The sequence below is a fragment of the Ursus maritimus genome, unplaced genomic scaffold (assembly GCF_017311325.1).
Source record: "Ursus maritimus isolate PB19 unplaced genomic scaffold, ASM1731132v1 scaffold_5, whole genome shotgun sequence".
NCBI classification, from domain to species: Eukaryota; Metazoa; Chordata; class Mammalia; order Carnivora; family Ursidae; genus Ursus; species Ursus maritimus.
The window spans coordinates 15,567,383-15,582,493 of NW_024426663.1; the positions used below are offsets into that span (position 1 = coordinate 15,567,383).

The 15,111-nt window shown below is 34.3% G+C and overlaps 1 protein-coding gene across 2 annotated transcripts in view; it reads right to left on the bottom strand.

Annotated features, from left to right (window-relative positions):
* Positions 1–15,111, bottom strand: part of SLF1 (SMC5-SMC6 complex localization factor 1) — a 71,689-nt gene that overhangs the window by 55,548 nt on the left and 1,030 nt on the right. For both annotated transcript variants that reach the window (XM_008700866.2, XM_008700865.2), the window contains exons 2-4: positions 5,050–5,163; positions 4,819–4,894; positions 3,410–3,650 (exon numbers count right to left, since the gene is read on the bottom strand). In XM_008700866.2, the coding sequence (XP_008699088.1) occupies positions 3,410–3,650; positions 4,819–4,894; positions 5,050–5,163 (431 nt within the window). The remainder of the gene's footprint in view (positions 1–3,409; positions 3,651–4,818; positions 4,895–5,049; positions 5,164–15,111) is intronic.

Consider the following 15,111-nt stretch of genomic DNA (forward strand, 5'->3'; position numbering starts at 1 on the left):
CTGAAGTCTATCAGCAAAACCAAAAACACATCTTACTCTTACCCCCAACCTAGAGATGAGTAACAAGCAAGAGAGGAAGAGAATGACAAAAAAGTCCTTCTGTGACCAGCAGTGCAGGGACTACTGAAAGCTTAGAGTGAAGCAAACACATCAATTAAAATCCCACCAGCACACCAGGACCTGGGCTAAGCACAAAGAAACTGTACTCCACCACAGGAGTAACCAGAAAGGATGCATTGAAGGTAACTCTACCATTAACAAAATCCAAAACCTGCTCAAAAACTGACAAGATTAACTCAACTACCCATACTAACTGCTTTACAGAAAAAGTAAGCCCATTTTTGGATATAAATACTTATCTGAGCCTCTATTGCTCTATATGTGATATCTATACAAGCAATAAAAAAAATACAAGACATACACAAAAAGAAAACCAAGCCACTGTCAAGAGATAAAGGAGTATAAAGCACAGAGAGATAATCCATTTGTTGAAATTATCAGAAAGTGACTTTAAAATAACTATGACTGAAATGTTTGAAGATACAAAAGAAAAAAATGAACAAATTGCATTAAGAGATCAGGAACTGAGCACTGAGTACATAAAAATGGTAGAAATAAGTTACTATATTAAAGAATAATCTCTTTGACCAGCTTATGAACAGACTGCATGCAACTGAGGATGGAATCATGAACTTGATGACAGGTCAATAGAAATTATCCAACTGAAACACAAACATGGGAAAAACAGTTAAAAACAAAGCAGAACATACAAAAACTGTGGAAAAGAATTAATTGGTCTAAAACACAGGTAATAGAGCACAAGAAAAAGACAAGATGATGGCTGAGAATTTTCCATAATTAATAAAAGATAAAAAGCCACACGTCCAAGAAACTCAGAGAACTCCATGCAAGTAACATGAATAAATAATAATAAACAAGACACACACACATCTGGAAACATTATCAAGCTGCTAAAAACCACAGGTAATATATTTTTAAAATTTTAATTTCTAATTGTTCATTACTAGCATATAAAAACGCCATTAATTTTTACGTAGTGACTTACTACTCTGTCATCTTGCTGAATTCAACAACTACTTCTAATAGCTTTTCTGGATAAATTATTTAGTATACATCCATATCTTTTGGAAATAAAGACAATTACTTTTATTTCTTTCTATCTAACTCTATGTCTCTTATTTATTTTCTTTGACTTATTGCACTGTCTAGTACCGCTAGTAAAATGCTGAATAGAAAAGGTCAGAGTGTGGGATGCCTGGCTGGTTTAGTCGGTTAAGTGTCCGACTCTTGATTTAGGCTTAGGTCATGATCTCAGTGTCTTGAGATCAAGCCCCACGTCCGGCTCCAAACTGGGGGTGTGGCCTGCTTAAGATCCACGCCCTCCCCAAGTCCCAGGAGCTCTTTCTCTAAAAAAAAAAAAAAAAATGGTCAGAGTGAGCAACCATTTCTTAATTCCTAATTATGGAAGAAAAAAAAATCCGTGATATTAAATTTATGTATTTTTACAGTTGTCAGTTGCTCAGACTGAAGACACAAAAATTTTTAACAAACTATCTGCAGTTAGAATCCACAATTATTAAAAATGGTAATACTTTATGATGAAGTACAGTTTATCTCAGGAATACAAATTTGGTTTAACATTTTAAATTGATCAAAATAATTTACCATATTAACAGAATAAAGGAGAAAAGCCAATCATCTCAATAGATGCACATAAAAACTTTCAGAGCAATCAATCCATTTATAATACCATCCCAAAACATGAAGTACCTAGGATTAAACTTAGCAAAATATGTACAAGATTTGTACAGTGAAAACTGTAATACATTAATGGCAGAAATTAAAGACCTGGAGAGATAGGGAATCTATAAATAGGACAATTCAATATTGTTAAGATCACAATTCTCCCCAATTTGACCTATAGATTCAATACAATCCCAATTAAAATCCTAGCTTGCCTTTTTGTAGAAATTGACAAGATGGTTCTAAAATGTATATGGAAATATAAAAATTCCAGAATCACCAAAACAGTTTTGAATAAGACAAAGTTGGGAGGTTCACCCAACCTGATTTCAAGACTCATTATAAAACTACAGTAACCAAAACTGTGTGCTTTTAGTATAAGGTACACACAGATACCAATGGAATAAGAAGCCCACAAATACACCACACAAATATAGTCAAGTGATTTTTGGACAATAGTGCCAAAGTAATTGCACAGCAATTGAAATCTCACACATTGTTAGGAGGAAATGTAACATAGTACAACTACTTTAGAAAACAGTCTGACATTTTTCTTATAATGTTAAATACACAACTGCCATCTGAGCCAGAAATTTCACTCTTGGTATTTACCCAAGAGAGAGAAAAAACAAATGTACATGAAGACCTGTACTCAAATGTTCATAGCAGCTTTATTTATATTAGCACAAGTGGGGGGGAAAAAAAAACCCGAAAACAAAAAATAAATGTCTATCAATGGGTGAATAAACAGATAGCGATACATCTGCAAAATGGAATACTACTCAGCAACAAAAAGGAACAAACTCCTAATACACACAATAACCAGGATGAATCTCGGAAATGATGAGTTAAGCAAATGAGACTACATCAAAAAAGTATGTATATAGAATAATTCCACTTACATGAACTTAAAAAAAAAAAAGACAAATCTAATGTATAGTGACACGAAGGAAATCAATGGTTGTCTTGTATTGGTGGGCAGAATTAAATATGTAATGACAAGAACACTGTAAGATTACATTAATGTTGCAGATCTTGACTGTGTGAGGGCGTAATATGGGTGTATAAATTTCTCCAAATTTATCAAAATGTATACTTAAAATGTGTGCATTTTACTTGCCTATAAATTATACTTCTATAAAGGTGACAAAGGGCCTTTGCAGCCCCCTGAAAGTCACTGCAGTCTTGGAATATAGTTTACCTAGTAAGAATTTAAAAAAATATGATGTAAAAGTTAGAAAGAAATGAAATAATGAAGGAAACATTATGAACCATGAAGACTGCACTATATAAACCCAGAAAAAAAGCCTTTCTGATAAATACTTATAAAAATCTAAAATTGCTTCAAAACTAAAAACAAAAATCTTCCAAGTTTTTTATTTTGCTTGAATTAGCCAAAAGAATTAACATGGAAAGTTAAACAGAGACCCAAGAATAACTTAAAGCAATACTATAAAATAGATTTTATTCCATTAGCAACATATGCTTAATTAAGTACAGAATGGCTTAACTCAGAGATTAAAAAGTAAATCACCATTGCTCATTTGGACGAAATCAACAATTTCAAAGAAACACAAGAAGGTATTCAAGCATATCAAAATTCTTTGTTCATTCATTGCTTAGCTTTTATGAGATCTCATCTTACCTTACAAGAGAATCACTTCGTTTATCAGCTCTAACAAGGAGAACAACTTTCCATCTGTGGAAGGCTCCTGGAGCACCAGTGCGTTTCAGTTCTTCACGCCATCTTTTAGGTGCAGATTGCATTTGAGGTGAATAATGGGAGTCTTTTTCAATTTTATAGCCCCATTCATAAGTTGTTTCATCAAGCCATCTGCCACTTTTGGCACTGTGGATTATGTAGTCCTTAGTTAGTACCCACTTTCCTAGAAAGCAAATCAACTGTCGGTAAAAGAATTCTGGTTCCAATGAATGGTCAACAATAAAGACCAAATATCAAATAAAGTTTGACCTTTTTCATCATGAGACTCTTAAGCTACAATGCAACATTATCTTTGAATTATGTTTGTTTTCCCAAAATTTTGGTAGAGGTCTACAATGTCACTGAACATTGTATGCAATCTTTCCCATAATGCTTCTAAGTCTAAACATTACTAAATTAAATACAATCCTAAGACTCACTAAAATAAATGTGGTATTACTTAAGCTATGTCTACTATTACTATTCACTGTTTTGGCTGAGATTTATATTATTCTTCATATGCTAAAAACTTCTTCAATCATGTTTATAGCAATGTTACACTTTCTAAAACAAATTTATTGAGGAAGAGAATTTTTCAGAATATCTAATAACATGCTGTAGTTCCTTTATCTGGGCATCAGTAAAATTTTCTCAAAAGCAGGGACAATATATGCTTTCATTTGCAGAGAAAATAATAAAACCAAGTATCTTTCTGGTAAATTACTCTAAAAAATAATAAATTTACTGAGTTAAACAATACTTTTTTTTTTTTTTTTTTTTGGACAATCAGTGAACTAATGATATGCTAGCTCAACCACAAAAGAAACTATAAAGAAACATCAAGGGTGACAGAGAGGGAAAGACACTAAGTTCTAAGTTGGATTTATGAAATTTAAAAGCTTAGAAAAACACAATAGGGGGATCACTGCTTCATATCATGAATCGGAAGGGACACAGTAGAAGAACAAAAACAGATTCTTTCCAATGACAGATCATAGAAAACAAACTTATTTGAGAACAGCTGAGACTCAGACAAAAGCATTATGGGCGGGGGGCATTGCTGTGCCCAACTTTTTTGTTAAAGATTTTTTCTGACATAAAACACTTACACTAAATCTTTGGTTAAGTAAGTATTCCTGCCTCTTTGGTACATTTTCATGTGTTACAAAGCTTTACTTAGAAAAATCAGACAAAAAACATTTTAACAAATATTTTCAGAAAAATATTCAGCTAAAACCACATTTATGTTTGATTTAATAACGATACTACCTATCTTTAGCAGATTAAGCTACTTTTTTTTTTTTAACATGAAGATTTTTTTTTTTTTCAAGGGAGAAAGGTAGTTAATTTACCTGCTGCACAAGCTGCTAAAAACTTTTCACTCTTACACAGGCGTTCAGCTATAAGATGTGTACAATTTTTGTATTTCTGGAAGGAAAAATGCAAATGAAAAAAATGTTACTAAGAGTTCCTTTATAGCACATTCACTTTATTCTTATAATATCAAGAGAGCATTTTGTCATTTTTAGATCAGCATTATTTTTCAAGTCTATCTTAAATATTTTATAAGTTTCTGTACTCACCTCACTCTTAATAAAAGTGCAATCTAGTTTTAAAAGCAATTTGCCTAGAGCTTCCTTTTCTTCCATCTTAAATCCTGTCATTTGGATGATATGCTTTGGAGCACCATCTTCCATCTAACATGTATACACATAAAGAAGATAACATATGTTAAAGATAATATTCACAGGATTGACATTACTTTTTCTTAACTACGAGTGCTAAAAATAAAAAAATAAAACATATAATGAATTAAACATACAAGGCTTTACTGTAAATACCAATGTTAAGACTGCTTATGTGCAATAGAAATTGATTTATAAAGCTATCTTCCTGGGGCACCTGGGTAGCTCAGGTCAGTTAAGCAGCCAAATCTTGATTTCGACTCAGGTCATGATTTCGGGGTCCTGGGATTGAGCCCTGCATCTGGCTTGGGCTCAGCGGTGAATCTGCTTGAGTATTCTCTCTCTCCCTCTGCCCCTCCCCACTCACATGTTCTCTTTCTCTAAAATAGATCTTTAAAAAAAAAAAAAAAGTTATCTTCCCACAATGTGACTGTAAATAGATTTTTTTTTTGGTGGTTTGAACATTGAATGTGTTCCTACGTTACTTGACACTAAAACACACTGATGAATGAATATAATACTTCAGAAAGGATTATTTATATAAATATTAGCATAGTAATACCAGCTTCATTTTAAAAGCACTGTTTTTGCTAATAGCTTCTGAAACAAGCACACCGTGGACAATGAAACCTAATCAAATTTTATAATAATTTTTAAAATATTTGTGGACAAATATTGAAGAGTACCTAAGTCATTACAAAAGTTGATAGAACGCATGTTCCCAAAGCATTTACACCAACTAACTTAGTATGCTAGGTACATTATAATGAACCTGGATTCTATTCCCAATCTGTATTTCTTAACTCTGCTATATGTTAATTTTATCACCTGCAAAAGCGGCAGAAAAAAAATCACAGTTTTCAAATTTATGTAAATAGAGACCTTAATCCACATATAAAGGTAGTTCATAAAGCACTTGTATTTGAAGTGGCACATTTATTAAGCAAGAAAGACAACCTCACAGTAGTTTTAATGAGAATACAGGGTTTTGTTTGTTTATATGACATTAGAACTTCAGAACTGATAGCATCTTAGAGAAAATCTAGTTTCTTTTTATAGATGAGGAAAAGGACTATAAAAATCGGTAATTTTCCACTTCTCTAACAATTTTGTCACTACAGCTGTAGATTAGTGTTTAATTAATGCTAAAGAGCAAAAGCAGCTGAACTCTTTAAAGACAATTAAAAGGAAACTAAAAAATTATACCTGTTTAAGCCCAGGAATAGTAACAGACAACTGGTGACAAGTGTTACATAGAACAAGACAAGTGGATAAAGACAAGAGCTCTTTATAGAAATTCTATTGTCCAAGATCAAATATATACAGATAGATACTAAAAACATATGAAGCACATACATATATGTGTTTATGTGAAGACTGAGATTCATTTTTGAGTAAAACTTCAAAGAAAGTCTCACTATGAACAATTTAAGACATTACTCAGGGTTAAGATGAACCTTTATTTTCTTTGCTTAAGGTTTCTAAGAGGAGTAACGTCAGCCAACAATACACCTGGTTTCTCTACCCTTCATCACTCCTTGATCTGGGGGGAGAAGTTACTTGAGAGGACTAAATGGATATGCTTTGATGGATAAATCAGCATATTGCAAAGACAGTTCATATCAATGTTTTCTGACATGTCTTAAGAAGCTGCCAGTAGTAGTCCAGCAGGCTCATGAGTAAATGAATTCAGAGATTATGTATTACGAAGCACACAGGAGTTGCACAAAGCTACCTCCTCCAAACCAATTTTAATTCAGTAAAAAAGCTGTTATTTTGACCCCAAAATATCAGACTTTCTTATTCCTCTATTGGCTCCAAAAGAAGGAAAGGGATATAATGCATTAACCCTCTAAAATCCTAAAATTGAAGATGCAGAACATAAAGAAAGTGTCCATAAGGATAAGACCCCTCAATGAAACATTTTTTAAAAGTTAAAAGGTTCTGGGGCGTCTGGGTGGCTCAGTTGGTTTATCAGCCAACTCCTGATTTTGGCTCAGGTCATGATCTCAGGGTTCTGGAATTGAGCCCCAAGCTGGGCTCCACACTCAGCAGGGAGTCTGCTTGAGGATTCTAGCTCTCTCTCTCCCTCTGCCCTTTCCCCTATTTGCACAATGCATGCACTCTCTCTCTCTCTAAAAAGTTAAAAGGTTCTGACACAAAATTATATAATATACATAACAGAGGTTGGCATTCTATGAAAAATCACTCATGTAAAATACTATCATCAGTACATAAAATGTAAGTGGCTTCTTGCAGAAGGAATTCTTTCTTGTATTAATCATCAAATTTTTCAACCAATTTTATGGGATATATGACATAGCTCCTGAATGATAATATCTATTAATATAGACTAGTAGTATATAAAAACTTTACAAAGAATATGCTGTTACTTGAAATAATGATTTAGTCTGATGCAAAACACATACTAACACATGTACAATAAAGCTGCAAGTGGATTATAAGGCATATGACCACAATAAGAAATGTTGCTTCTATTAATTCTAGGGGTGTAAATAAATCCTTTAAACAAATTTCCTTTAGAAATTGGTAGGTCCGCCTTGAAAACAAAAAGCAAAGCTGGAGGCATCAGAATTTTGGACTTCAAGTTATATTACAAAGGTACAGTGATCAAAACATTAAAGTACTGGCACGAAAATAGACACATAGATAGATCAGTGGAAGAGAAAAGAAAACCCAGAAATGAACCTACAACTATATGGTCACATCATCTTCGACAAAGCAGGAGAGAATATCCAATGGGAAAAAGATGGTCTCTTCAACAAATGGTGTTGGGAAAACTGGACAGTAATATGCAAAAGAATGAAACTGGACTACTTTCTGACATAATACACAAAAATAAATTCGAAATGGATTAAAGACCTAAATATGAGACCTGACACCATAAAATTCCTAGAGGAGAACACAGGCCCTAACCTCTTTCTAGATATGTCTCCTGAGGCAAGGCAAACAAAAGCAAAAATAAACTACTGGCACTTCATCAAAACAAAAAGCTTCTGCACAGCTAAGGAAACAATTAAAACTAAAAGGCAACTTAGGAATGGGAGAAGACATTTGCAAATGACATATATGATAAAGGGTTAGTATTCAAAATATATAAAGAACTTATCAAACTCAATCCCCCCAAAAAATAATCCAATTTAAAAATGGGCAGAAGACATGAATAGACATGTTTCCAAAGACGACATCCAGATGGCCAAGAGACACATGAAAAGATGCTCAACATCACTGATCATCAGGGAAATACAAATCAAATCTACAAGGAGATATCACGTCACCCCTGTCAGAATGGCTAAAATAAGAAACAACAGGTGTTGGCGTGGATGTGAGGAAAGGGGAACCCTCTTGCTCTGTTGGTGGGAATGCAAATGAGTGGAACCACTCTGGAAACAGTATGGAGGTTTCTCAAAAGGTAAAAATTAGAACTACCCTATGATCTGTGAATCACACTACTAGGTATTTACCTAAAAATAGAAAAATATATATATTAATTCAAAGGGATACATGCACCCTGATATTTAGAGCAGCACTTGTCTACAACAGCTAAATTATGGAAACAGACTATGTCCATCAACTGATGAATGAATACAGATGTGGTATATAAATATACAAATCCACACACACACACACACACACACACACACACACACACAGGAATATTACTTAGCCATCAAAGAGAATGAAATCTTGCCATTGGGAACAAGATGAATGGAGCTAGGGAGTATTATGCTGAGTGAATGAAGTCAGAGAAAGAAAAATACCATATGATTTCATTCATATGTGGAATTTAAGAAACAAATAAGCCAAGGGGGGGGGGGGGAAGAAAAGAGAGTGAGGCAAACCAAGAAAGAGACTCAACTATAGAGAACTGTTTGTTACTAGAGGGAAAGGATAGGAGATGGGTTAAACAGATGATGGGGATTAAGGACTGCACTTGTGAAGAGCACCAGTTGATGTATGGAAGTGCTGAATCACTATACTGTACGCCTGAAAACAGTATTACACTGTAAGTTAACTAATTTAAATAAAAACATTAAAAAAAATAAAAAGGAATTAAACAAAAAAGAAAATGGTGGGTCCTTTAAGAAATATCAGATGAGTGAAATTCATCATATCTGTGAATATCATCTTGGTATTCTAATGGAAAGGCAATCTAATTGTTTTTTCTATTTCTGGAAAGCCACTCTTATCAGAGGACACAAGTTTTTAAGCATATTTACATTACTTACTATATTTCTTTTATGCATATAAAGTTTTAAAAAGCTATTTCATAGGCTATTTCAAGAAATGCTGCCAAAAAAGGTAAGTTTAATTAGCTTTAAAAACCTATAGTCTTGGGAAACCTGGATGGCTGGGTGTGGAGCTTGCTTGGTATTCTCTCTCTCTCTCCACCTCCCTCCCTCCCTCTACTTCCTCCATCCCCCCTCCCAACCCATGTGCTCTCTTTTAAATAAATAAATAAAATCTTTAAAAAAAAGTAAAATCTTATCTGGCTACACTAAAATACTAACATACAGAAACTACTGTTAAATAATTGGAATATACATACAGAAAGCAATGAAAAAAATCAAAGTAATGCTATCATCCAGAAAGTTTTAAAAGTTGTTCTTTATGTTTTATTCTTCTGCTTCCTGATAACTAAATGTATGTTATATAGAACTATAAGGGAAAAAAGTTATCATACTATATTCCTCTTTTAGGTCAAATTAATTAACAGCTATTTTACAATTTGAATGTTTAGTATTAATGACATTTTAATACATTTTGATGTATAAATTGTTAAGTGATTTGGGTGTGTATCATGCAAACTTTTTATCTTAAATCATATTGTCTTTATAATGGGGAAAAAACACCCACGTTGTATATTTAACAGCATTTTCTGTCAAAGCAAGAGTCCACAGGAAAATGAAAGCAGGACCAACTGTGCTTAATGGTAGAAATCAGGAAAGCTTTTTAAACGCAGTTTCTTTCCTCTAAGGAACAATTAAATATGAAACTAAACAATCAAGAGGAAAGGGAAGAAATAAAGGTGAAATAACAGGATGTCCTGATTCAAACATTATGCAAATACAAATATTAAACAAATCAGGGGCACCTGGGTGGCTCACTGGTTAAGCTGCCGACTCTTGGTTTTGGCTCAGGTCACGATCTAGGGGTCCTGCAATCCTCCCCGTGTTGGGCTCCAAGCTCTGTGGGGAGTCTGCTTGGGATTCTCTCCTTCTCTCCCTCTGCCCCTCCCCTGATGTGCAGGAGCACTCTCTCTCTCTCTCTCTCTTTCTCTCTCTCAAATCAACCATTCATTTGAGAGAGAGAGAGATAGCTAGAGAGAGCACAAGCGGGAAGGAGAGGAAGAAGCAGGCTCCCCGCTGAGCAGAGAGCCCAATGCAAGGCTCAATCCCAGAACCCTGAGATCATGACCTGAGCTGAAGGCAGACACTTAACCCACTGAGCCACCCAGGTGCCCCGAAGCACAATGTCTTAAAAACAAGTTCCATTAACCTAATCAAATAGCGTCCTATAATCAAACACCTACTTGAAATAACAGTTTACGATACATTTGGCAATGCTTTTTAATACCACATCTTACGACAAACAAGCTAGATCTAATTCATATATATATGAAAAAATTGATAGCTGTAAATATAGAAATAGAGATCCATGGATAGAGTTATTTATATTTATAAAACTGGCAGTGTAATGGTTCTTCCTGTGACCCCGCAGGATTAAGAAAACAAGAAGTAACAGCCTGATATGCCTGTGTGTGATATATTCGGGGATATGGGGATCAAGGCTAACTGCTAGAAGTCTTTTAGCACAAGTAAATAAGTAAATACACTGCAATACAATTCTATCATTGGTATTTCCAGGGAAATTATAACTTTTTCTAGGACTTAGGGGGGCGTTCCTTCAGGTATTCATCAGAACATACTATCCTAACACAACAAAAGAAAAACAAAAATGAGAGCATTCACTTAAAGTTAAAGGCTTTATCTTTACTGCCAAAAAGTGAAAAATTATGTATTAGATTCTTAGTTACAAGAAAATGCTTCTGTTGTAATTTTTAAAATGTTGTAGTAATTAAAAAAATACTTAGTTACTTACCTCGAACCATATAATACACACAACTAAGGAGATAATGACTGTGAACAGAGCTGGCATTTATGCAGAGAAAGCAACTGTCTCTGTGGTGTGGACTTTCCCAAAATATCTCCCACATGGGCCTATCCCTGATGCCTGAAATTCCTCCGCAGTTGGTGCTAGTTAGAAATGCAAATAAACCTATAGCACTCACCATAATTAAGAACATTTTATTATGTACTAGCTTTTTAGGTCTTATGAATTCTTTACAATATGACACATAGCTGGAACATGTTTGAATATGACACACAGAGAATGTTGAAAAGAGAAGTCAGGGAAAAGTAGAGGCAGGAATACAGATGAATGCAAAGGTCTGGTTCAGGAGGGAGGATAAAAGAACAGGGTCTAACGGTTAACTGAAAGAAGACAGTGCTGCAAAAAACAGGGGCAGGGATGCTTACCAAGGATTGTGGCAGGAAATGCTCCTCTGCATTACAAGTGATTTTATGATCAGCCATAGGGTCTCACAGAACTTTGAAAACATAATGCACCCTATAAGTTGTATGCTAATAACTAAGATAAATAAAGGATTTACTAAAAAGTTTATTTGCATTTAAGAACTAAAAATTCCCCCAAAGTAACTTTTACTGTCAATTGTAATTAATCCATGACTACAGAAAATTTAAAAAACACTACAAAGTATACCGAAAGATTAAAATCACCTGTAATCCCTGCACCCATTAATACCACCGTTAACATCTGGAGGCGGGGAATGATTTATGTGTGTGTGTGAAAAAACATATATAACAAAATTGAGATTATTATATAGTTCTGTATCTTAATTTTTATTTAAAATTACATTGTGATCATTTTTCCATTCCAGTGAATATTCTTCATCGTTTCAAGGCCACCAGGTTGAAAACTAATAGTTTCTTAATGTTATTCTAGTGAACTACTTGGATTTTAAACCTACTTCTACCTTGATTTTAAGTCTAAAGAAAATCATCTTTAAAAATTCCCTTTTCTCAAAAGGATATATCAGCCCTTGAAAAAAATCAATATTGCTGCTTTGAATTCAAGAATTTTAAGATTTTCATGGTTTCTCTTATCTAAAGCATTTAACTGGGAAAGTAAATAAGTGAAAATGGTCAAAGTGTTGATCTCTGTTTTAACCAATATTGCAAAAGGTAGATACAAATCACTGTATTCATACTGACTAAACTACTGTTCGATTCTGAATGCTGTAACATCAAGTGGAGTTTAGGAATTCTGTATCCTCCTGGCCTAGGAGCCAAATTAGGCCTTTGGCTTAATTTCATTCAGCTGGCCTTTGGAATTTTTTTCTTAAAGATGTAGCATCCATTTCCTGCCTCATCCTTGAAAGATATGGAATGTGTGTATATATATGTAATCATTATACATATTATTGTACATATTGTACATACATATGTAGTTATTTGATTGAGGTCTCCACTGGCAAGACCTGAGGAATACTCTTACTTCAATGGCATTATTTGGGAAAGGAACAGTCATGCTCAGTCTCTTTGAGGAGAGGGAGGAAATGGAGCAGTTGCAGCCAAGTGACTGTGGTGAGGAAGAAATGACAGGTTAAGAGGACTTATGGAGATGTTCACTCTATCCAGTAACATACAATGAACAGGCTGAACTGGAGATGCTACTTTTATGGATAAAGGGGCCCTTAAGGAAGCAAGATGAACAAGAGAGACACTGTTCAGGGAAAAAAGAATGGATAGACAGTCTATGTTGGTTAGCCATAGGGGATGAAAGTCAAATCTGCTACGAGTTTGTATCAGGAACTCTATTACTTAATTACTTACTTAGTAGGAACATAAGATGTAAGGTTGAAAAAGCAGGAGTTCACTTTTATTGAGGACCTACTACAGTCTACGCAGCACACGTTAGTTTAAATGCTGTTTACCCTTCTCACACAGATGAGGATACTGGGGAATCTTACCGATTAAGAAACTAGCTCAAGGATACACAGCTAGGAAAATAGTGAAATCAAGGTTCAGTGCAAACACCTGCCTGTTTCTGAAAAAGTTACACGCCTTTTCTACGATACTACTTTGACTTAAATTTCAGAATTTAGTCTAATACTTTTAACCATATTATAATTTCAGAAAGTACTCTATCTTAGCTAGCACGAGAGAAAAATACACTGCAGGTAAAGGAATCTACTAGGAGGGTGGGGAGATATTTAGACGAGCAATATTACTGAAAATATTTAAACAATTATAAAAATAACACTAATGTCTAAAATTTCAAAGCATTTCTAGGAACAATCTTAAGAATGCCATTTTTTTTCTTATGAAAAAGGAAATTGTTCATTATTTTCCTCTCAAAATAGATCTTATATGAATTAATCACTAGACTAGTTCATATGGACTTCATCAAGAATAACAAAACAGCCTACATCAAAATAATTTCAATATAAAAAGAGTAAAAACTAAGTCAACTTAAAAGTTTCAGGGATATTTTACTTTTAAGCAGTAAGATGTCCTTAGAAGAAATAGTATATACTACATTGTGCAGCATACCTTTTCCATTAGCATATTTATGGAGAGTCAATTACAAGAGTTACATAATATTCCATTATAGTTACATTATTGAGAAACAGGGTTCATCACTTTCTTTAGGTTTTATTATTCAGTCTATATGGAACTGTTCATTTTAAATATTGTTTAAGCAGTGAAAAGATAGAATAACTAATCAGAAAAATACTAATTAATAATGCTATATTATTGGTTTTCAAAAAAACCAACAGTTTTTGGACATTAGTGAAAACTGTGGATACTGTTAGGAAATCATAAAAGGTTTGAATTTTGATTATGAAAGGTAACTACATTCAACCACTGTTTCAATAACTGTTTCACATGATTTATGCTTTCTACTCTAAGGAGGAAAATATTAAATCATACAACTGAACCCAAGTCAGTAAGGTGAAAAAAAATCTGGATTTAGAAAACAGATCTAAAAGAGGCTGATTTGTATTATCGAAGGTTAACTGTCTTCACAATAATTTATACATTCAAGTATTCAAAACATCCTGGTTCATTTAAATTAAAAATATTCTTTAAGTTAGACATAATCAAATTAACTCCCTTATAAAAATCCACCCCCAATACCTGCAATACAGGTCAAATGTTCCTAAAACGGGAACATCTTGCACATCAGTAGACACTTCTAGGAACTGAGGCATAACTTAACTACATAAACCAAAAAGTTCACAAGGCACTCTGTCATACAATAAGTATGCTGTAAATTCCGTTTAAATCTTCATTTCCAAGTTCTCAAGGAAAAAAACCTGGGGAGTGGGGATAGGATAGTCATTCGCCAAAAAAAAAAAAGAGCTTGTCGCTTCCAAAACCAAGCTCCATCTAATTTCTGGGTCAAATCCTGATAGGGAGTATCCGTGACAAATCAATTTTTTTTTCAATATTTAATCTGAGGCTTTGGAAGTGGAAGAAATCTCAGAATAATGATTTAGCCTTGTTCCCCGCCTTCAGGCTACTGAGACATTATAATTCCCAGGAACATACACCCTTCTTTAGGGAAAAGTGTGTGTATGTTTAAAGGCATACAGTAGCCGCAGAGATACAATCATTGCCACTTGGATATGTTAAAAAATTCTACCAGGGAGAAAAGAATGACACCATTTTCCCCGTCACTGGTAGGTGGGCCTAGGGGATCCCAGCCACCTGCACTGACGCTAAATTATTTAAAGCAGCCAAGAGACTCCGCGAGTGGCGTCCCAGTCGGTTCTATGGAAACGAGAGACGCGGGCGGCCTAGCGCCTTCCTGGCAGGGGATCGACCCGCAGAGCTGCGCAAACAGGAGGCG